This window comes from Sardina pilchardus, chromosome 15 (genome assembly GCF_963854185.1).
Source record: "Sardina pilchardus chromosome 15, fSarPil1.1, whole genome shotgun sequence".
Taxonomy (NCBI): domain Eukaryota; kingdom Metazoa; phylum Chordata; class Actinopteri; order Clupeiformes; family Clupeidae; genus Sardina; species Sardina pilchardus.
Genome location: NC_085008.1, coordinates 30,680,906 through 30,702,698, shown reverse-complemented (window position 1 = coordinate 30,702,698; position 21,793 = coordinate 30,680,906). Strand labels below are relative to the sequence as shown.

The following is a 21,793-nucleotide window of genomic DNA, read 5'->3' as shown; positions in this document are numbered from 1 at the left end:
TCTCAGTCTTCTCCTGTCTCACCCCTTAGTCTTCTCCTTTCTCACCTCTCAGTCTTCTCCTGTCTCACCTCTCAGTCTTCTCCTGTCTCACCCCTTAGTCTTCTCCTGTCTCACCCCTTAGTCTTCTCCTGTCTCAACTCTCAGGGCCAGATGTAGTAATGTTTTGCGCCCATTTCAGGCGTAACATGCGCGTATAAATATGGGGAGGATATGTACAAACAGGACGCAATGAGAGAAACACGCAGACTGCCTGTCGTGGGAGCTGAGAATGGCTATTTGCGCTTTTCCGCGTCATGCATATTAATTCTTGGGCAGATCAGCTGAAAATGGGTGTAACGCACAAGCACAGGGGAGGAGAGGTGCTAATAGCGATTGATTAAGTATTCCGCCATATGTATGAAAGTGCACGTCTATTTTGCGTTGAAAATCTTACGCCTTCTGAAAGCAGGTGTAATCCAAATGGCAGTTAAATGCGTCTATTAGAAAAACGTTTAGAGACAGCTGAATCAACATTCAGAGCATCAGTTTTCTTCATTGTACTATGTCAAAAGCAAACTTAACTTTTGTTTGCCTCTCTAAAATCGTATTTTCTCTTTCAGGATATAGCCTACACTTCCCAATCTGTTAGACAGGCATTAAGTCATATCCTTAGTCTACGTGCAGTAAATAGTTCACAAGTATAGCCTATTTTTTTAAGTGTACTGTATTAGTAGAACTACTAGGCCTACTCTGTCTGTCGCAGCTTGTTGACATCTCTTTGTATCATGTATGATCGCTAAACTTTGATTCTTTTTAATGTTGCAATATTCAACTGCGCTTGTGGTTCAGCTCTGCACATGCAATTAGAGAATTAATGTAAAGGGGGCGGGAACGGGCGGGGATGACCACTGTTAACGTAATGAAGTGACAGCTTAGTAAATTCCGCGCAATATAGCAAAGCACAGCGTTCGCAGTCTGCGTATACAAAAACTCGCTGTTAGCGCTGTGTTAGTACATCTGGCCCTCAGTCTTCTCCTGTCTCACCTCTCAGCCTTGTCCTGTCTCACCCCGTAGTCTTCTCCTGTCTCACCCCTTAGTCCTCTCCTGTCTCACCTCTCAGCCTTGTCCTGTCTCACCCCATAGTCTTCTCCTGTCTCACCTCTCAGCCTTGTCCTGTCTCACCCCATAGTCTTCTCCTGTCTCACCTCTCAGCCTTGTCCTGTCTCACCCCTTAGTCTTCTCCTGTCTCTACACTCTCTCATACTCCACTTAACCTGTCTGTCCTGTGACCTGTCAAAATCCTTGCTTATAGTGGGATCTCCTCTCTTTCTCCACAAAAGAGTTTATATCGCCCCCGGTGCACTCACATCTCATATTCTAAACTCTCTCAAATAAATCCTGTGACTGCCTCCTGTGACTCCCTCTCACCTGGGACCTGTGTCCTTCTCTTCCTCTAATCTCTAACCCCTTCGGACTCTTCTCCAAACATTCTGAACTTATTGACCTCGGAGTCACCAGCCTGAGCACTTTGCTCTACTGGCTTCACCTTTGACCCTTCTCACATTCTCTCCATCTCACCAGTGCTCTTCACTTGTGTTCGGGGAAGGTCACTGACCTAATCTCTTCTCTCTCTCTCTCTCTCTCTCTCTCTCTCCCCTCTCCTCTCATCCTTCTCTCTCCCCTCGTTCCCTCAGGCATGCAACGCCGGCGCAGACGGGTGCTGGACACCTCGGTGGCGTACGTGCGCGGGGAGGAGAACCTGGCAGGCTGGAGGCCCCGCAGTGACAGCCTCATCCTGGACCACCAGTGGGAGCTGGAGAAGCTCAGTCTCCTGCAGGAGGTCAGCTAGCACGATGCTACAACATCACAGCCAGTACTCACACAACATAGCACTTTAGCACTATCAGTCCATAGACAGGCCATTGCCAATACAGTTGCCATTAGCAATAGACACTTATTTACATAATTCACAGCCACTTAGTTAGTCTCCTTAAAGGGACACTTCACCGATTAGCATTAAGCTTTGTATCTTTAGAAAACCAGTCATGTTTTTGAATGGTCGTTCATTCCCTCAGTTTGCCTTGAGATGGGAGAAATACGGATTTCAATGTTGGACTTCCTGCTTTCAATGATTTAAAAATCATCATTTTACATCATTGAAAGCAGGAAGTCCTATTCATGGGTTTAATTGAAATCCGTATTTCTCCCATCTCAAGGCAAACTGAAGGAATGATACACGACCATTCAAAAACATGACTGGTTTTCTAAAGATACAAAGCTTAATGCTAATCGGTGAAGTGTCCCTTTAAACTGCTAAAAAATAATTAAGTATTAATTGACTTAAATAATAGCACTAGAAAGATATTGTGTGACTAAAATCTAATTGGTCTACTTGGGTTATGACACTAGCTATGTATATAGTTCTATTGTATAGAAGCTTAAGACAGGGATGTCAGTGTACATTTGAGCGGAGCTCTGCCTCTAACCCTGGCCGTGCCGTCTGTGTGTGCTGCGTGTGCTGCAGGTGGAGAAGACTCGGCACTACCTCCTCCTGAGGGAGAAGCTGGAGTCCACCCTGCTGCTGGGTCAGGAGTCGCTGCTGTCCTGCGGGAGCGAGGAGTTATGTGACTCGCCCTTCTCCTCCTCTGATGCCGGCCAGGCCCCCAGCCTCGGCCCCGACATTCCCAACGAGAGGCAGAGAGAGCTGGCCGCCAAGGTGAGACTGACCAGCCTGTGCTCGCTCATGAAGGGGTTCTTCAAGAAGAACGTGTTCCTGTCATTCCACACGTGGCTAGAAAAGCTGTTTTGTAGCCGAATGTTTAGTACAAAAGATGACCCATAGAAAATCTAGCAATATTTTGCAAATAAAATACCATCAGTGGTTTCTGTGAATAGAGACTTATTGTCAGCTGTAGTTATGATAACTCTATGACAATGATATGATAACAGCTATTCCACTGAAAGCTTCTGTGTGCAAAACTAAAGAGGAATATAAAGATAAAGAGGAATATCGTCACGAGGTATGATCTCCAGTGACCAACAGTGACAGTTGGTGTATCCATAAGGCAGGGGGGTGACATTGTGCTCACTCTGCTCATGTTCAAATATATCACAGGGGTCTCTCTTCAGTAGGACACATTCATCCTATTGTGCTTTAAGTGTCTGTGTTGACTTGAGTAGTTGTTTTGACTACACGCCTGATGTTTTTCCTGTGTGTGTGTGTGCGTGTGTGTGTGTGTGTCGTCAGTGTCTCCGGCTGCTCACTCACTCCTTCAACAGAGACTACAGCCACGTGTGTGTGAGCGCCAGTGAAAGCAAGGTGAGGACACAGTGCGCCCCAGCTGAAATGTTTCATCCTCTTTCAAGGAAATTCTTGGAGAGCCTCGTTGAACTGCTAGTTGTTATTGTGGTTAGCACGAAAAAGGGGAGAGCCTCGGACAAATGTTTCAGCATGTTGTTTTTGGCAGAAGTGAGATGTTGAAGAATTTCCTCAATACAAGTGAAAAACAACTTTTATTTTTGTGTTGATATCATTTTTAGTGTGATACGCCAAGCAAATTCAACAGAAGTGTTCGCCCCCTTTTTTAACAAAGCATTATATTTATGTTCATAATTCAGTAGGTTCATAATAGGGTCGTTATGTGAACAATTGGATTGTATTACTGTAATGATTCACATTGTCTGATTTTGTTACCCTATGACTTAAATTAATGTAGGCCTGTCTGTGTCTTCTATGTGTGTGTGTGTGTGTGTGTGTGTGTGTGTGTTAGCTGTCTGAGATGTCTGTGACACTCCTGAGGGACTCTACTTCAGGCACCGCTCTGAACACCATGACTCCATCATCTACGTGTCCCTCATTATCCGAGGGTCGCTATGGCAACACTGAACTCAGGTTTGATATTTTGTAAACATTCATATATATAGGGTTTCAATGAATTACAATGTTGAATGTTGATGTTGTTGATGTTACTGCATTGATGTACTTTACATTGTGTTAGTTTAACAAATTATTTGCTAAGATATTTGCCTGTGGTAATTTGCAATAGATGTTTTTTACATAGTATGTAGAAATAATATATCTCCTATGTAAATAAATAAACTTGACTTGAAACTAAACTTGACTATATAGAAAATCAGTAATATGCCTGCCACATCTATCTCGACATATGGCCAGTGCTGGCACCACATGGTCATATTGGGAACAGCTTAGCATGACTCTTGTCCCTGCCTGCAGACCCCCTACCCCTCGCTCCCGCGCTGCTAGTCCTGACCCCAACGTCCTGCAGGAGGGAGAGGTGAAGAAGTCCCCCACTGGACCCCCAGAGCCCAAGCCCAGGTCTCGCCTCTTCGTCCCTGACATCCAGGAGATCCGCGTCAGGTAAGAGGGCCTGCAATTTTGCCATGGGTCAGTATAGTGTGTCTTCAAGATGATGCAAGATGCGGAATGATGCAAGAAATATCACTCATTTGGGAGCTGTGATGCCAGCTGCAGAATCCCATACCACTTGCCGGTACACAAGGCCCATTAGGACCCAGGTTCAAGTCTGGCGTGAGGTCATTTCTCAGTTCCACTCCCTACACCATGGATAACTTGACACCAGTAATCACCTGAAATGGTCTATTTTATGACACAAGAAAGTAATGTGTAATAAAGTTTGGTTAATACATGCCAATTCCTTTTCATTATTTGCATGGAACACTCTCATGTGGATACACACTGTGTCTTGTAGACAGGAAATGACTGTAGCGGGTGTCCTGATGTGTGTCGCTTCATGTGGCTCCTCCTCTTCCTCCCTCCCAGCCCAATCGTGTCCAAGAAAGGCTACCTGCACTTCCTGGAGCCCCACACCAACGGCTGGGTGAAGCGCTATGTGGTGGTGCGCCGGCCGTACGTCTACATCTACAACACCGAGAGGGACACGGTGGAGCGCGCCATCCTCAACCTCTCCTCCGCCCAGGTGGAGTACAGCGAAGACCAGCAGGCCATGCTCAAGGTAACGCAATGGACCGCAATGGACCGCAATGGACCGGAGTGACTGGAGTGACCAGAGTGATTCCTTCAGATAGATAGATAAATAGATAACTTTAATGTCAGCTATACACATAGACAAAGTGCACATTTCGTTGTCTTCATTGACTAAATTGTGTCCTAAAAGTGCTTCATGTGCATAATTTAAAAGTTCTGTAAAATTAGATATGTAGGAAAGTCTTAAAGTGGCAAACCTGCAATAGCTGTCTTCTGTTGAGGATCCCACTAACCAGAGTTTTGTGTCTTTGCTTTTTGGTGCCGTTTTGTTTTTCAGACCCCCAACACATTTGCTGTGTGCACAGAGCATCGTGGGATACTCCTCCAAGCCAGCAATGACAAAGAGATGCATGACTGGCTGTATGCATTTAACCCTCTCCTCGCCGGCTCCATCAGGTACAGTACGCCGACTGCAAGACAGAAAACCAGAGAGACTGAGAAAGATTGCATTCCTTTCATATGACCAGACCAGGATCTGTTTTTATTCATTTGCTACACACACACTAATAATTGATCCTTACTGACCTGATGATGCACTCATTCCCCCTTCTCTTTCTCTCTCTGACAGATCGAAGCTTTCCAGAAGAAGAGCTGGACAGATGAGGATCTAAGCTCTCCCCGACAGGCCCAAACACAGGATCTAAAAACACACACAGAAACCATAAACACACAGAGCAATTGAAAACATTTTCACACACACATACTGTCCTATATATTGTGTAAGTCGTATTGGACAAAAGCGTCTGCTAAATACAATAACCATAACCATAACCATAACCAATAACCATAAAATACAAAATAAGCATACATCGAAAACACACACACACACACACACACACACAAGGAAGATTAAGACTAATGTTGTAAATAGACCACTTGACAGAGCCCTGTCCCCCTCTTCTTAACTGTGCCCTGTCTCCCCTGTCCTCTCCCCCAGTGTCTGCACATGCTCAGTTAAGCACTATCTGACCACCAGTGTACTGACGGACCCTCGCTGTGACACATCTGTGGGTCCTAGAATGTTACGCTTAAAATCGCCAAGACTCGAGAATAATGTAAACTCTAAAGGTTAGAAAAAAAGAAGGCAAAACAATAGCCAATGGTGTGTAGATGAGGCGTCGGTTTCTTGTTTTTTTGACTGAATAGTAGGTGTTCTTCAGTTCTGAACCTTTTGATCTCTTCAGTCAAGAGAGAGCAGTGTGTTGACCAAATTGTCGAGAGACAGGGCTTTTTTGCTAGATTTGTAACATCAGGAAGGTGATATCCCACCCCACCCCACCCTATGATTGTACCTCAGTGTATGAAAGATATGACAAAAAACTTGCAGATAAATGGCCTTATTTGTGTTGCTTGTCCTCTAACAGGTGAACAATATTACAGCAGGTCAGTATTCAAACCAGAAACCGCCATTATTTTCCAGAATCTTCTTGGCTTCTGCTGATAGGTCAGATCAGTGATAACTGATAAGTCTTTTGCAAAAATGTAATCTCTGAATGCTTTTGCATCTGCCCAGTGCTTCTGGAACCCACCATCAATACTTGTGTAAACATCCACTGCTCTCCATAGAAAAGGTCTTGATGTGCTTTAAGATTTCAAAAATGTATGGAAGAAAAAAAAGAAACAAATACAGAAGAATTTAGCAATTCCAAAAAAAAATGACAAATGATTCTCATGTCTTAAATCATGTCATAACACATTGACTTCCCACACTTCAGGACAGTTTCAATGATGTGCATAAAGTTCTGCTGTACCCCAAATTGTGGCCATAAGGCCAGACGAGGGCTGTTGAAGTAACTCATCTTTGTTTAATCAGGAGTGATAGGCTTTCCCGATGCCCTGTTATAATTTAGAGAAGGTAGTTAAGTAGATTTTACTAAGGTTAAACTATTAGCTAATCATTAATCCCACTGTTCCACTAATATTCTGGGGAAGAAAAGATCTATTTCGTTCCCCCCTGATGAAATATCTTTTGTTTGATTAAAAAAAAAAATCTTTATTAGAATTTTTTATCAATGTAGGTATTTATTTTCTGTAACATCGTATGTATTTATTTCAGCGTGTATTTATTGACAAAGATCAAAAAGTTTATATTTTTAAAGAAGTACAGTGCAATTTCTGCATATGGCACTTTTTAATCATGAGTTTCCCTAATCCATCTTACTCACCCAAACACTAATAACTTACTTGCCTTGACCCTTCTTCAAATCAGAGGAAATCATGTGCTTAGTGTAGGCAGTTGATTAGGAACTGCATCAATGGATACTGTAGACTGCTTGATTACTTGAAATTCAGTATGTAGATCAGTTACAGAGCAGAAACTTTTAGCATACAGTATATGCACACACACACACACACACACACACACACACTTAACTCCATTACACATGTAACACACACACACACACACACACACACACACACACACACACAGAGAGATACATCGCATTTACAATGACACAAAACTAGACTCTAGAGATTAGACAAATAGGTCTAGATGTCGATACCCCTGAATAGTATACTGTAGAAACAGATAAATACTCAAGAGTAATTGCTCTGAACTGAGTCTGACCCGTGTCAGACAGAAACCATATCAGACATGTAACACATCAAACAACACATCCTCAGTCAGAAAGACGACCTACGTACAAGTTGTCCGGCAGTCTTTTGTGTTCCCCTGGCGTTTGTAGCATCAGGACAGGGCACTGGAGAAGGGTCTGGAAACTGATATAATTTAGTGCCTCTCTTTTCATCCATATCGCTACCCTGTTCCTTTCCTCCCGCCATCTCTGTCATCCACACAAGCTGCTTCAGTGTCGCACGCCCAACCCTCTTTGTCCTCTCATGTGGTGACCCCAACCCCCCCCCCCATGCCTATGCTCATCAGTTTGTACACACTGGCAAACATAGTACATAGTTTTATTCAGTTTGTAAATTTGAGTGTACAAGTTATGCACTTAATGTGACTGTGAGTTGTCACATGCAACGTTTTCTAAGCATACTGTATCTAGTGATTAGAATAGATGATACATTTCTACTGATAGCTACTTAAAAGTATATATATATATATATATATAAATATATCACTGAAAGGACATATGGACCCATGTGAAGTGCGGTTTCCTCCCCACCCCCACCCAGATTCTGGACGAATGGACCTAACCTCATAGTATCCTCTTCAGCTAGTCATGACGCAGTTCCTCTACAATTCTCTGATGATGTTCTCTGGTCTCTCACTCTTCAGTGCAGCGCAACATGCTTTTAACTCTCAGGCTGCATTTCTGTATGGCCCTCTCTCTCTCTGTTCGAGATGCCTGCTTCCACTTTGGAATGCCATGGTTGCAAAACAGCTGTGCTATCTTTGTGTTTTTGTTTGCCGTTGATGAGAGTTTAGATTGTGTTCATGTCGTGCAACTAAAACTGGCTTTGATGCTGTTAATGTGGCATCTATCAAATGTGTTTACATTGCAGAGATTGTACATCACATACAGCGCTTCAAATGGGCTGTCTGTTGTGGTAATTTAGTCATTTCTGTATTATATGCGGGACACACATATCACACACACCGCTCATGAACTCACACTATTTATGCAAATTATCAAGTGAGGAGATAAGTCCACTTAATTATATTTTCATGCTTGGACTTGGTAAATGTAGGACACAACAGCCTTGAAGGTGTTCAGCTGAGCTGTTCTTGCCCTTGAGTTTGGGAACCAACGGTGCAAGAACCAAAACTGTTCCTCTCTGCCTCCTGGCTGTTGGCAATGTCCAGAGTGTTGTCAGTGATTGGCTAGTTCCCCGAAGGAAGCACCTATCAGGGTGGAGTATAGGCGTCATCAAGCCCGAGGTCAGCCAGCCTACAGGGATGACGATTAAAGAAAGCAATCATATGGCAGAGGGAACTGCAATGGAAAGACCTCCATTACAACCAAATCACACACTCTGTGTTTGTTTCCCCCCCTCCATGGATACCAAAATGGAGGGGTCATGATGTTATTGGTTAATCATTTATTTGCTGATATTAGTTACAGAGCTTATCAAAATACTGAACTTATCAAATGTCCCCACCAGACAAGTCACCGCCCCACATCATCAGCCTAAGTGTACTGCTTGCGTTGTTCTGCGTTTGTAATCGAGTAGCGCATGCAATCTTTATGGCAAGGCCTGGCTGGGCTGGGAGAGAGTCTCGGCTCATTGCATCCATAGTAAACATCTCACATGCTACAGTGTGAACAGTTCAGTTCTTTTGACCAGTCTAATCACTCCAATCCTGGTCATGGGTCGGTCCTCTAGATTGTGCTGTAAGTGCATCGTTTAAACACTAAAGAGATGTAAATATCAAACTAAGGGGATTGTTGAGTTTTTTTTTATTTGCTGTGAATTCATTTAGAGGGAAGTTACCGTTCTTTCAGCTAGGTTATACAGTAGGTAGATCGAAGAGGTGTAGTGAGCACATTTAATGGAATGGGCTCTACTACGCACCAGCGGGGTATGAGATGATGAAGAATCTGCACATCTCTTGGCCAGCACAGTTTTTGATAAAGTGTTTACAGAGTGGAGTAATCATCTTCATCATCATTATCATTGTCACCACCACCATTAACACCAACCCACTGTCCACACTCCAAACAGCCTCTACAAAACAGATTTCCATCAGGCACAGTATTTGTGTGCTTTCATTTTTCTTTCCATTCAGTGTGCACAAAGCAAAACAAAGCATAAAGTCATGGGCATTTTTTTTTCTATTTTCTCTCTTATCTTCTTCTGGATGTTATTTTGCATTGTATATAAACATGATTGCTGTGAATGGTGTTTTATGCTGCGGTAAGCTGTTTATTCCATTTTAAATGGGCAGTAGTTCAATGTCTCTATTTGAGTGTTGGAGTTTAACGAGTCAAATGTTTGTGTACACTTAACACATTGTCAGATATCAAATAAACGTGGAACTTATGCAACACTATGGATGTCTCTGGTGTCATCTATCCTTTTTTTGACATGCATTTTTGTAATCTGATATATCGCCCATGGGATCTTTTCCAGTAGCCCAACACAGAGGACACAATTATATCAAAGTTTTCAATTATTGATATACAACAGGTTGTTAAAGCTCATGCAGTATAACAATATAAAGAAAGATTATGAGAACAGATGATTACGAGTCGTCAATTGCATAGACCAATAGGATAAGATAAGAAAGAGAAGATAAGAGAAGAACTTTATTGTTCTTAAATACACAGTTTGTCTTCTGGCAATCTGGCAACACAGTGAAAAACGGAATAAATATACAGTAGGGCATACATACAACATAGACATATGAATAAGCAACAACCATGTTTTTGCCATTATTCTGTGTCTGTCCACAGACCTGGGTTGACTTCTTGGTCATGGACCAACTGTAGGCCTATAGGTTCAGGAGTTGCTGGCCTGGTTGGACACCTGAGTCAGCTTGTTAAACTGAGGTTTCCATAATAGGACACTGCGTTAAACTAGAGAACGCTATCAATGAGAGACCTGTAAACCATGGGTTTTACATCACTTGATGATGTGGACTGACTAACATTTCTCCACATTGATCAGCTAGCTATAGCTGGCAAATAAACCAAGCTAAGCAGCACTAAGAATGGTCAACAAAATAGTGCCCTGAAATGATTGGTTACCGTTACAGCCTAAATGTCACACAATTAGCTTGTTTTATTGGTGAAAAGGGTCGTTTGTAGATATAGGTTTTTAGAATGATAAACCCCAACTTTATCCTTTAAAGCAAGTTATTTTGCGGACTCCTTGACCCCCAGGGATCCCAGACCCCACTTTGAGAACCACTGGCCTAGATTAGGCTACCATACTGTAACCTATTGTTTATTTCATCCAATAGAGTGAAAGTGATCCTATACTGTCCAACAAATTAGACTATAAACTCAAGACCAAAGACCAGCTAAACCTGGATTAAATGTGCCGTGTAAAGTAAGGTAATTATAAAAAATTGATAACACTGATGTCAGTTATAATAGGATATTTCAGGATCTAGTCAAAACAATAACAAGAATGAACAAATAAATACACATATCACCGGTAAATTGAACAGATAGGCTATTCTATGTCAATATGCACAAACATTTTCAACAACAAAAAAAAAAACACTCAACATATTCAACACTCAACATTCAACACTTTAGGCTTTTTAGGGTAGCCTAGGCCTACAAAATGTTGGAATTTGGATCCCATTGTAGCCAATAAAGGCCTATTAAGATTATAAGCCTTATAAACTATGCTTTTATTTATTGGTGAAGACAGTAAGTGAAATTGCTTTACATTTCCAAAGGGAACTCTGAAGTGAAACATCAGTGTATGGACAATATTTCTATGAGAAAAGCACCCTGGAAAAGAGGACTTTTATCTTAATCCACCTCACTTCCTGGCTGCTCCGCGGCTCGCCGTGTCATCAGCAGTAGTGAAGTGAAGTAAGATACTGTGAATCATTGACCATATTCAATCTTGTGGTAAGTCTGGAGAAGTTTGTAACGGCCAGCAACTCAATTGAGTCTGCAGGTCACATCATCACTTTGTAGTGTAACGTTCATTGTCTCTGTTTCATATCTTTGATCATAAAGTATGTAGTCCCTGCCTCCCAGATAGTCGCTAAACTAAGCTAGGCTAGTTATGCTAGCACCCAAAATGACATCTACTGTTATCATAGTAGTTACATTGGTATTAACCCCAAATGCAATTTCGGATATTATTTTTCTGGGTATATTTGATGGGTTGCATATGGCAGTGGGAGAATTGCTCACGAAATGCAAAATGCTTCCTGGCGAGACCTCTGACATTGAGCAGGGAATAAACGACAACAAGCAATAAAGTGAAGTGAAGTGACCAGAAGTGACTAGAATTGGTTGAAAAGTAACATTAATGTAACTGTTTCATTCAGTGTCGATCAGCCCCGAAGCATTCTCCTTATGTACAATTTGAAACTGTTGTTTCTTTTTTATCAACAATGTTACTGATCATATCCACAATGTCCCGGATTATTTGTTTACGTGTCAGGTCTACATTTACCTTTATTCTCGCGTCCCTAGAACATGTGCGAGAAGCAAGCGCATTCTTTTGTGACCGACTATTCACACTGGGGTCACTCTTTCAGCCACCTCTCCGAAGTGGACGAGGAGAGGTAAGAACAACTTGCAAGCAGCCTGGGTGACTTTAATGACTGTAAACAATGTCAAAAATGTCATCTCTATTATGTGATTGTTTGGCAGGATATATATGGATTACAATGCCACCACCCCTATGGAATCAGAGGTTGTGGACGCAGTCACAGTTGCAATAAGGGAGGCTTGGGCCAACCCCAGCAGCAGTTACCTTCCAGGTGCAGACATTCCCATGTTCATTGGTGCATGGGCTCAGATAAAAAACACTGATAGATTACTCTGATGCACAATGCACTTATGTTGAATAAATGCTGTACGCAGTTTATTTGTAATACACACTCGCTTAGTTTCCATTATGCATCTTACGTTTTTTTCACCTCCTTATTAGCTTTGCATTAACACACATGTCTGCATTCGGATGTCTGTGTTAGTTAAGCAAGACAGAATGCTTTTGGATTAGATGGCAAATTGACCAGCCAGAACATGTTCTTAATTGCATTTTATGCAAGTAGTTAATGCTATCTGTTTTGGAAAATTGCGATTTTGGACATAATAAAGGTCAATACACATCAGTAAGATCACATTGTTTGTTACGTTTACATTGATATGTGCGTGTGAAATGGGTGCTTGTCTTTTGTAAATCTGATTTGGATATCTTTTTATGTCTTTCATTATTTGCTGTATACTGATGTATTGCTTCTTTCACAGCCAGTCTAACTTTGAGTTTCTGATAGGTGTGAAGGCAAGAGATATAATTAACCAGGCGAGAGAAAGTGTTTCTAGAGTGGTTGGAGGAAAACCAGAGGATATCATCTTCACTTCAGGGGGAACTGAGGTATGCAAGAGCCATTGAACTAGCCCATCTTCGTGTGTGTGTGTGTGTGTGTGTGTGTGTGTGTGTGTGTGTGTGTGTGTGTCACAGAGTGTTCTCAAACTTGCACTGGAAGCTGTGCAGTAGTGTCTTCTTAGGCTGCTCTATTTTTAGGTCTCAGAGTTTTTTCACATTCCTGCTTTCTTCAGTGTAGAATGCATTGAATCTCTTTTTTCAGCTGTACCTGTGCCTTTCTGATTTTTTATTGTCTGTTGCATGTGCAGTGTCTCTGTCTTTGTCCTCTGTGTCTAAGATGTGCGCAAATACACACTCTGTCACTCATGTCTCTTTCAGGCCAACAACCTGGTGTTCCACACAGCAGTGAAGCATTTCTGGCAGAGTCGCCAGGTGGCGGAGAGGGAGGGGCTGGACAGTTCCCAGCAGAACGGCAGAACCATCCTGCCTCACCTCATTATCTCCAACATAGAGCACAGCTCCATCCAACTGACGGCTGAGCACCTACAGAAGGAGGGCAAGGCAGGTAGGACAGCCGCCGTCTACAGACATGCAGATTACTGCCACATGCAATCTGTTTCACACTTTGGGGGTCAGTGCACAGGGACTTTTACCTGCTTAGACATGTGCATGTGGGCCCTTAATGCTATTCACAGAGTTGTCTAGCACTACAGTCACCACAGTTTAAGCATGTACAGTATTTTAGCATGTACAAAGTTCTACATTGGAATATCCAAATGTGAGTAATTTGGCTTGGCATATCAGCATAATTATCCATGTAAGCAACATTTTATGTCTCCCAATGATTGAATCTTACCGAAAGATAAACCTTTCCATAGATATTTGTGTTTTTTATTATGTAGATTATAGTATTGTATTTGTGCAGTTTGGTTGTAGGCTAGCGTCATTGAGTTCAAGTAACTTCCTATAACTAGGTCCATGTTTTGATACTTGTCCCAGAGGTCACTTCTGTACCAGTCTCCAAGGTGACCGGTCAGGTTGAGGTGGAAGATGTTGTTGCCGCAGTGCGCCCCACCACCTGTCTCGTTTCCATCATGACTGCCAACAATGAAACTGGAATTATCATGGTGAGAGGATGCTCCACACTGATAAAATATTAAACTCTGTTTATATATATTACATTCTCGGTGGCTGAGCAGCAGATGCTAACTGTATTACTCTGTTTTCTCAGCCTATCAAAGAGATCTGTCAGAGGGTGAGAGCGGTCAATAAACAGAGACCTCTTCCCAGAATTCTCCTCCACACAGATGCGGCCCAAGCCATCGGGAAGATTCGAGTAGATGTTTGCGACATGGGCGTGGATTACCTGACGATAGTGGGACACAAGGTTTGACACCCGTGTTAGTGGTTCAATATTGGTTTATCTATGTACCAATCTACCAGTAGCAGAAGCTAGTCTGCATATTAATAGGCTACGGAAGGCTGTTCAGGTACCTCATTCGTATCCGGTGCCACTCTTGATTCCACTGTCACATGAAAGTGAAACGTAATGTAGTGTAAATTGCTGTTTAGTTCATCTAGTGTTCATTTTTGTAAGTTGTTGTAAAACTAACTTGTTTAGTAAGCATCTACAGTACTTCTGTAGATCTACAGAACCTGGACATTCACTGTACAGTATAGACTTTTGAAGTTCGCCTACAGAAAAGCTACCATCTTTGCCCATATAAGGAGATACGGTATCTGGCGATTTTACCAATGGGAAATTAACATGGGGATTTAGAATTATCACACCTGTTAAACTCTCACGGGGATGACAAAATCGGAAATTCAGGTGTTTTCCTGAACACACGTCTGCATATAAGACTTTATCGTCCCCGCGTGAGTTTAACAGGTGTGATAATTCAAAATCCGCATGTTATTTTCCCATAGGAAAAATCGCCAGATACCGAATCTCAAAGATGGCAGCTTTTGTAGGCGAACTTCAGAGGTCTATTCTTTACCTCACCAGTTAAGATGATAGCGCTAACCTAAGATGATCCTTTGTCTGCAGTTCTATGCACCTCGAGTTGGAGCACTCTATGTGAACGGACCTGGTGCCACCTCTCCTCTCTACCCCTTGTTCTTTGGTGGAGGCCAAGAGCGCAGTTTCAGGCCGGGGTATGTTTAGTTTCTTAATATATTGCATGTTTTTACCATCTACTACTTAAACAAATTCAATGGGATTGATCAATATGTATAATATCTTCACACTGTCTGTTTTGTAGCACTGAAAATACTCCAATGATTGCTGGACTAGGAAAGGTAGGGTGCCAACTGCTATTTGTTTTACTAAGCCTTTACAGTATAAAGTATGAGGTCTATATTATATTAAGTGTCTTGATCATTTCAGTTTTGTCACCGCATCCATATTTAATTACAGTACAGTGCATGCAAAGCAGTGCACTATATTGTTATCCAATCGCTATTTCTTATTATTATTCTTCCAGGATATTTCTGCATTTAATTTGAAACTTGTGTTGTGCACTGATTTGCACTTGCAATGGAAAAAAAAGAACCTTTGCTTTGCTTGCACAGGAATTTCCTTCAGCAAATACATCTTATGTTACTATCTTTACCTTTTTCGTGTCTTATTCAGCTTGGACCACTTAACATACAAACTTGCAAATGCCGTTGCGTAGGTCTTGTAAATGTAAAGGACGCCTTGAGCAATGTATTTTTCGTTGTTGATAACATTCATAAACAAGTGAAAGTTTCCCATTGAAAATGCATTGTGGAATCTACAGTATGTGACTTTCAACTACTGCCATCATAATTAGGCAATCAAGCTGGTTGCTGTGCACCCAAAGATTTTAGAGCGGGTCCAGACAGGAGCAAGAGGTGCCAACGTTTGACAGTTTTCGTGTTCTATTATTGCAGGGGGGGGGGGGGGGGGTGCCAGAGTAAGCCCTTGCTGCATTAATGTTAATTGGAGACTTGTGGAACTTGTGTCTTATCTTCTCTTCTCTTATCTAAGTCTCCCCACATATATCTACATGTATCAACTGTCTTGCAGCTGTGTTCTGCTGGCTGCTGCAGCTCTTCAAAGGCTCACCTGCCCTGTTTCTCTTTCCATTCAAGTAGGAATATTAAAATTAGGCACCTTCCCTACTCATCCATCTATCCATCCATCTCTCCATCCATCTACATCAATCTGTTCAGCCATCCATTCTTTATCCATCCATCCATCTGTCTATCGACATTCATCCTGCATTGGAACCACTTTAATTAACATAACAGCCACAATAATAACCCTAGCAACATCATAGCAACCTCTTTGCATGTACTGGTATTTCCTTCAGCAAATGCATCTCTAGTTGCTGTTTGGTGGATGAGTAGCTGCGTAATTGCATTTCTCGACAGTTGGCATGGTTTGTAATCCGTGTCATTATGGGTGTGTAATTATCGCAGAATAATCCAGGCAATTAAATCGCATGCTTGGTGGATCAGATAATCACATCTGGAAGGCCCCACTTGCACTTGGAACGCTGAGGTCTGAGATAATGTGTATTTTCCGAAGATGATATGAGTTGAAGTCAATGGGTTTACCCCACCGCAGTGTGCAGCCTCATTTGGGATTGGGAATGTTTCCCTTGTCTCACTGTCCCATAATAACGGGTCTCCTTTATTCTCTTATGTCTTTTCAACCTTGCTCAGTGGTGCAAGAGCCAGGTATCCTGTGTCAAATTAAATGTGCTTTGTGTGTGTGTGCATGTGTGTATCTTGTGTCCCACAGGCTGCCGAGCTGGTGAACACACACCTGTCAGAGTATGAAACACATCTCCGCGACATCAGATGCTACCTGGAGGAGAGACTATTGGTGCGTTCAGCTTCTCTGTGTGTGTGTTCAGTCAAGTTAACTAAACGCTGTTCTATGTTTAATGTCAAAGGGCCAACCGTAAATGCACTTCAGTGGCATTTTAAACCTCTTTTGTTCAACATGGGTTAATGTTGCTTCGCTTTCCTTCTTTGTAATATAAAAGGTTTCTAATTTGATACTAAATCCTTGCTGCATTTGACAGACACCTAAAAAAATATTTTCTCTCACTACCTTAAGCTAATATCTTTGTCATCTTTGCTCAGTCTTCTGTTAATCTATGTTCTTGTTCATCAACTCTACCCTCTCTCTGCTGTAGGCTGTGTTTGGGGCAGATAAAATCCGCTTCAACAGTAATTTCCCCGGTTCTGACAACCTTCCAAACACGTGCAATGTATCCATCTTGGGTCGAGGATTTGTGGGTAAGTTTGGCTCAATGGTTTGGTTCATTGGCTCTGTGGTGACCTTAATGAAAGCACAGTTCAGTTGTAAATGTATACTACCATGAATGAATGAATGATGAATGGCCATTTAGGTACAGGACATTAAGTTCAATGAAGATGTGCACCGAATGTACGGAATTACAGTTTTTAATTGACATTTACATACAGTATGCACCACAATATGAGCACCTCAAATGCAGAATGAGAACAAGCGTGAACGAAGGCAGAGTTCAAACCAAGGATTTAGGCAGGGATCACATTAGCCAGCGGCAAGCGTAACGCAACGCTCAGACCATAATAATACATCCAAAACATTCAATCTCGTTGCCAAGTTCAATCTTTGCTGCTACTTGTTAGATGCATCTGATTGGTCAAAATAACTAAACATTCTAAAACTGATTGTGATGTGCCGAGCGTTGCTCTTCAAAGTTGAACCAAGTCCAACTCCCAGTTTGCTCAACGCTAGCGGTACGCCAGCGTTGTCACCGTTCCGCTGCCGAACCATAGAAAACAATAGGAAACCTGCCGCTTGCCGCTGGCTAGTGTGATCCCCGCCTTAAAGAGAGGAAGAGTAGTTATTCGCTGATGATGGTCAGGATTGAGTTAGATTTTGGGATCATTGTTTGTTTGTTTGCATGACTCAAGACTGTAAGCTGATGTAACTTGGGGCCAAGAAGACAGTGGTGCTTTTTAATATCAGCAGTTATAGGTACTGAAAAAAATACCTTGACATATCATGACATACTTTAAAGTCTATACTGCCAGTCTAATTTCTGAGACTCGTTTTAGATTTTTTTCTAAATCACCTCTGAGTTTTACAACAGTAAATACGGAGCACTTTCCAAATAATTCCACTCTATACATAGCAGTTTTGTTGTGCCAGTAGGAGCTTTTACGTGGACGTTTTTTATTTCCGATTGCCACCATTAAAACTCAATTGTTTACGTCATTTTGCATTGTTGCCACATAGAGAAACAGCTGTGCAGAAAGAAATCAAATCGGAACAGAGTACACCACCAAACATAGACTGTATTTAATGTATCTGTATAAACAGGGCTAGTGAAAGTCTTCTTGAGAATTGGGTCAAGCCCTGTCCCCAGGTCTCGTGTTTGACATAGGGCAGGTGTGAATTAATGATGTGTCCATCCCCACCTCCTGCGGTAGGTCGGCGGGTGCTGGCCACCTGCAAGAGACTTCTAGCCAGCGTTGGAGCTGCCTGCCACTCGGGCCAAGTTGATAGGTAAGTGGCCCTCTAGTAATCTCTCATTTACATCAGCATCTATTTTGGTATATTTTTTGGCCCTTTAATGACAGAGACAGTAGAGAGTGACAGGAAGTGAGTAGAGGAGAGAGAGTAGGGGTGGGATCGGGATGGGACCACGGGGCGGGAATCGAACCTGGGTCGCCAGCGTAAGGTGCAGGTGCCCCAGCCAGTTGCGCCACAGCTGTGCCGGAGAATTTTTTTCTGTTGGTTTACAGTCATTTCCTGTGTGTTAGCCTCATTGTGAATAAGCCGCAGGACAGTGTTTTATGTAAGTTAAAAGGAACAAAACCATATTAATGCCATATTAACTGCCCCCGTAAATCAGTGTATAGGCCGCGGCTAATAGTAGAAATTATGGTATGCTTCTTAATATTGTTTAAATTAAGGAATCATATACATCAATGCATTCTTAGGCACCACACACCAACATATGCATAAACATCAGTTACACTTGTTTATCTAACACATCTAATAAAGTTATTCTAAACTATTTTATTCTTATTGAATTTGACATTTAGAACCCAGTACTGGATCTGAATATATTCACCCATATATGAAGTCATTAACAATTTGGATGACCTTGCTCAACAGTTTTCATTGATAATTTTAGGTATACAGTAATTGTGATATAATTGTGAGTTGATAAATGTTTTTGTCTGTGTGTGTGTGTGTGTGTGTGTGTGTGTGTGTGTGTGTGTGTGTGTGTGTGTGTGTGTGTGTGTCTCTCTCTCCACCCTAAGGCCCTCCCGTATTTTGCTGAACTGTGGAGTGCCTTATGACGCAGCGACCAATGCGCTCCGTCTGAGTGTGGGGCGGAGCACCTCGCGGGAGGACGTGGACATAGTCGTGGAGGACCTTAGGCAGACAATAGACGTGCTGGAAAGAATGAACTAGTACTTTTGCACCAAAAGAAAGGGAATTTCTGTGCGATAGCACAAATCATTGATCAGGGCTCACTGTAATGATGAACTGAGAGTTGTATTTAATTTGTTTTCCTTTCAAAAGAATTTAATAGATAAAATACTATTTAAATTATTTTGAATTTTAGTTGTATTAATTCAGTTTTTAGTTACATTTTTCAAACTGTCTTTGGTTCTGTTAGGGCGTACTCACACTAGGCAATTCGTACCGTACCCGAGTACACTTGGCCCCTAAAGTCCGGTTCGTTTGACCAGTGTGATCGCTTCGATCGCTTTGAGGAGGTGGACTCCGGTACGGTACGCATGGAAGCACAGGACGTCATTAATAATGAAATAAACAATAACGTTCCAATTAACAATCACACGTTGCATAAAGATTCTAGAACACAGCAACTCAATCGTACCCAAGTACGGTTTGATTATATGCAGTGTGAGCGCAGACCAGGAACCAGAGGCAACCGTGCTCCAGTACGGTACGGGTGAAACGTATCTAGTGTGAGTGCGCCCTTAGTGAAGTACCTACCGTGCTAGAAGCCAAGTGGAGCAAATAACTGGACTAAGTTCAGTCAATGTAATATCTGAGCATAGTCATGCATTTTTGCTCTTTGACCCAAGGAAAAGCCAAGGGGCTTTTAAACGCTAGATAACGGTTATGGGACATGGGATTGCCAAAAGGTAGATAGCCATGTGTAGACACGTAACACAAGATTCAACTCTCCTGTAAGGGAATTAAATTCTGAGTGAGCATGCAGATATGCCTCTTCTCTGCTTGCTGTCACACTAGCTTGTGAGTGAAGGCTAGCTCATCAACTTAGCCAGTCCCATCAATAACATTTACATTTTTCTGAACACTGCACGCTTTTATGAATTAGAGCCAGTCGTAACGATCAAGGACATCCTCAGAAGGTCCGTTAAGCTCTGCAGTCGCTCATAACACAGAATGTGGTCCACCTTGTATCCTAAAATTGGTACAAGACCGATTGAAAACAATTCGTCTCAACTCAAAAATATGTCAGCAAAATGCGGTCATCTTGTTCTGATATGTGAAATAAGTGGTTATAAGTGGCTCAGGAAACAGACTTTTGCATCATGGCACATCAATGTGATTCCTAGACAGTTTTCCCCCAAACCCTCTGACACTACTGCGGTTACCCTTTATGAGCAATATGCACCAGATGATGTGTGCCACTCAGTGAACGGATTATCTGAAGCTGAGATCAGTTCTTCCTAGAATGGTGAACCTCGACCAAGTTGCAGATGCTGCTGTTGGCTTTCACATGTCACAACATTTATTCCTCAGAGTTGTTCGCGAAACTGGTTTTCTTCACCGGCTCCATACTGCCAGACACTAGAGTACTTGTTTGATGGGAAATTACCCTGTGGCATCGGTTCTTTGCAAGAGGTCTGTAAGAGTTCGAAAGATAACTTAAGTACCGATGACTTTAGTAAAGATGGCACAAATGAAGCCGTGTCGTACAGCCATGAAAAACGTCTATAAATAGTGTCTCCAGTCACCTGCTGAAATAGACTATTTTATCATTACAAAGTACTACCAAAGTCAGATCACAAATAATGTAGAGTTCTTTAAAAAGGAGGTGTTTTGTGTTTGTACTGGTGGGTTTTAAAAAGCGCCAGAAACATCATTATTGTTATTCTTTATTATTAACAGCTAGTGAAAAAAAGCCACACCACCCCCTTCCCATTTTTAATTTACAATTGTTTGCGTGAATCAGGGTACAACTTTATCAAGTGTCTTTTTTCCTCATTATTTCAACATTCTTTTTTTTGTAAACTGACGTTTTAAAGATTACTGGGCTGTTTTCATGTATAAATATGTTGTTATTTGATGCACATCAGCACATTTCATAGTATTGTTTATTTGGGATATAAAACAAATAATTGTGTCAAACGTGTTTTTAAAATAATGTGGTAATATTTTACTAATTTGTGTACAAAAGATTATTGCACTTTATCTATTATATCTTGATAGACCCTTGATCAAAACAAATTGAAAAGTGACCACAAAAGAAAATTCTAACAATAAAGAAATGTAAAACAGTGGAAACTGTTGGTTATATAATGGTTGTAACATTGATGCCAGCGGAGTATGGCATGGCACTGAGCTTAAGGTCATTAGCCCGAGCTAAGTGAACTTCAGCTGGTAGCATACCGTCTCCTTTAACCGTACTTTTACTTCCCACTCTGTTTCAATGCTAATCTGATAATGCTCTGATAGAGCACCATTAAAGTTCCGATGGATCGACCTGACTTAAATCCTCTGTCCTCTTTTGTCATTTGCACAATTGTGTCCATTCAAAATGGGATGAATTTTTAAAACGGTTGTAGAAATAAGGCTTACTGTAATCCCAGCCCCTCTCC

At 41.8% G+C, this 21,793-nt stretch overlaps 2 protein-coding genes across 3 annotated transcripts in view; both read left to right on the top strand.

Moving 5' to 3' along the window:
* kif1aa (kinesin family member 1Aa) overlaps positions 1 to 9,962 on the top strand; it is a 67,286-nt gene extending 57,324 nt beyond the window's left edge. Inside the window, exons 43-50 of the mRNA XM_062555949.1 lie at positions 1,674 to 1,819; positions 2,504 to 2,695; positions 3,227 to 3,298; positions 3,750 to 3,871; positions 4,214 to 4,357; positions 4,781 to 4,973; positions 5,283 to 5,401; positions 5,574 to 9,962. Of these exons, the coding sequence (XP_062411933.1) occupies positions 1,674 to 1,819; positions 2,504 to 2,695; positions 3,227 to 3,298; positions 3,750 to 3,871; positions 4,214 to 4,357; positions 4,781 to 4,973; positions 5,283 to 5,401; positions 5,574 to 5,616 (1,031 nt within the window). The 3' untranslated portion in view covers positions 5,617 to 9,962. The remainder of the gene's footprint in view (positions 1 to 1,673; positions 1,820 to 2,503; positions 2,696 to 3,226; positions 3,299 to 3,749; positions 3,872 to 4,213; positions 4,358 to 4,780; positions 4,974 to 5,282; positions 5,402 to 5,573) is intronic.
* Positions 9,963 to 11,423: 1,461 nt separating this feature from the next.
* Positions 11,424 to 21,688, top strand: scly (selenocysteine lyase). Of its 2 annotated transcripts, none has more exons than XM_062556247.1 (13): positions 11,424 to 11,499; positions 12,076 to 12,167; positions 12,256 to 12,365; positions 12,882 to 12,982; positions 13,313 to 13,499; positions 13,934 to 14,061; positions 14,166 to 14,321; positions 14,985 to 15,091; positions 15,199 to 15,235; positions 16,707 to 16,790; positions 17,107 to 17,209; positions 18,395 to 18,470; positions 19,235 to 21,688. In XM_062556247.1, the coding sequence occupies exons 2-13, from the start codon at positions 12,079 to 12,081 to the stop codon at positions 19,386 to 19,388; spliced, it is 1,332 nt and encodes a 443-aa protein (XP_062412231.1). In that variant the 5' UTR covers positions 11,424 to 11,499; positions 12,076 to 12,078; the 3' UTR covers positions 19,389 to 21,688. The 2 variants fall into 2 exon arrangements, with proteins under 2 accessions (XP_062412231.1, XP_062412232.1); XM_062556248.1 differs by having other exon boundaries at positions 11,435 to 11,499; positions 12,044 to 12,167.
* Positions 21,689 to 21,793: the final 105 nt, after the last annotated feature.

Excerpts from the sequence above, each read along its gene's own strand:
- scly (XM_062556247.1), top strand. The coding sequence starts at position 12,079 with ATGTGCGAGAAGCAAGCGCATTCTTTTGTGACCGACTATTCACACTGG. Across the intron at positions 13,500-13,933 it reads ACAGAAGGAGGGCAAGGCAG|AGGTCACTTCTGTACCAGTC; the intron begins GTAGGACAGCCG and ends TACTTGTCCCAG. Across the intron at positions 14,322-14,984 it reads TGACGATAGTGGGACACAAG|TTCTATGCACCTCGAGTTGG; the intron begins GTTTGACACCCG and ends CTTTGTCTGCAG.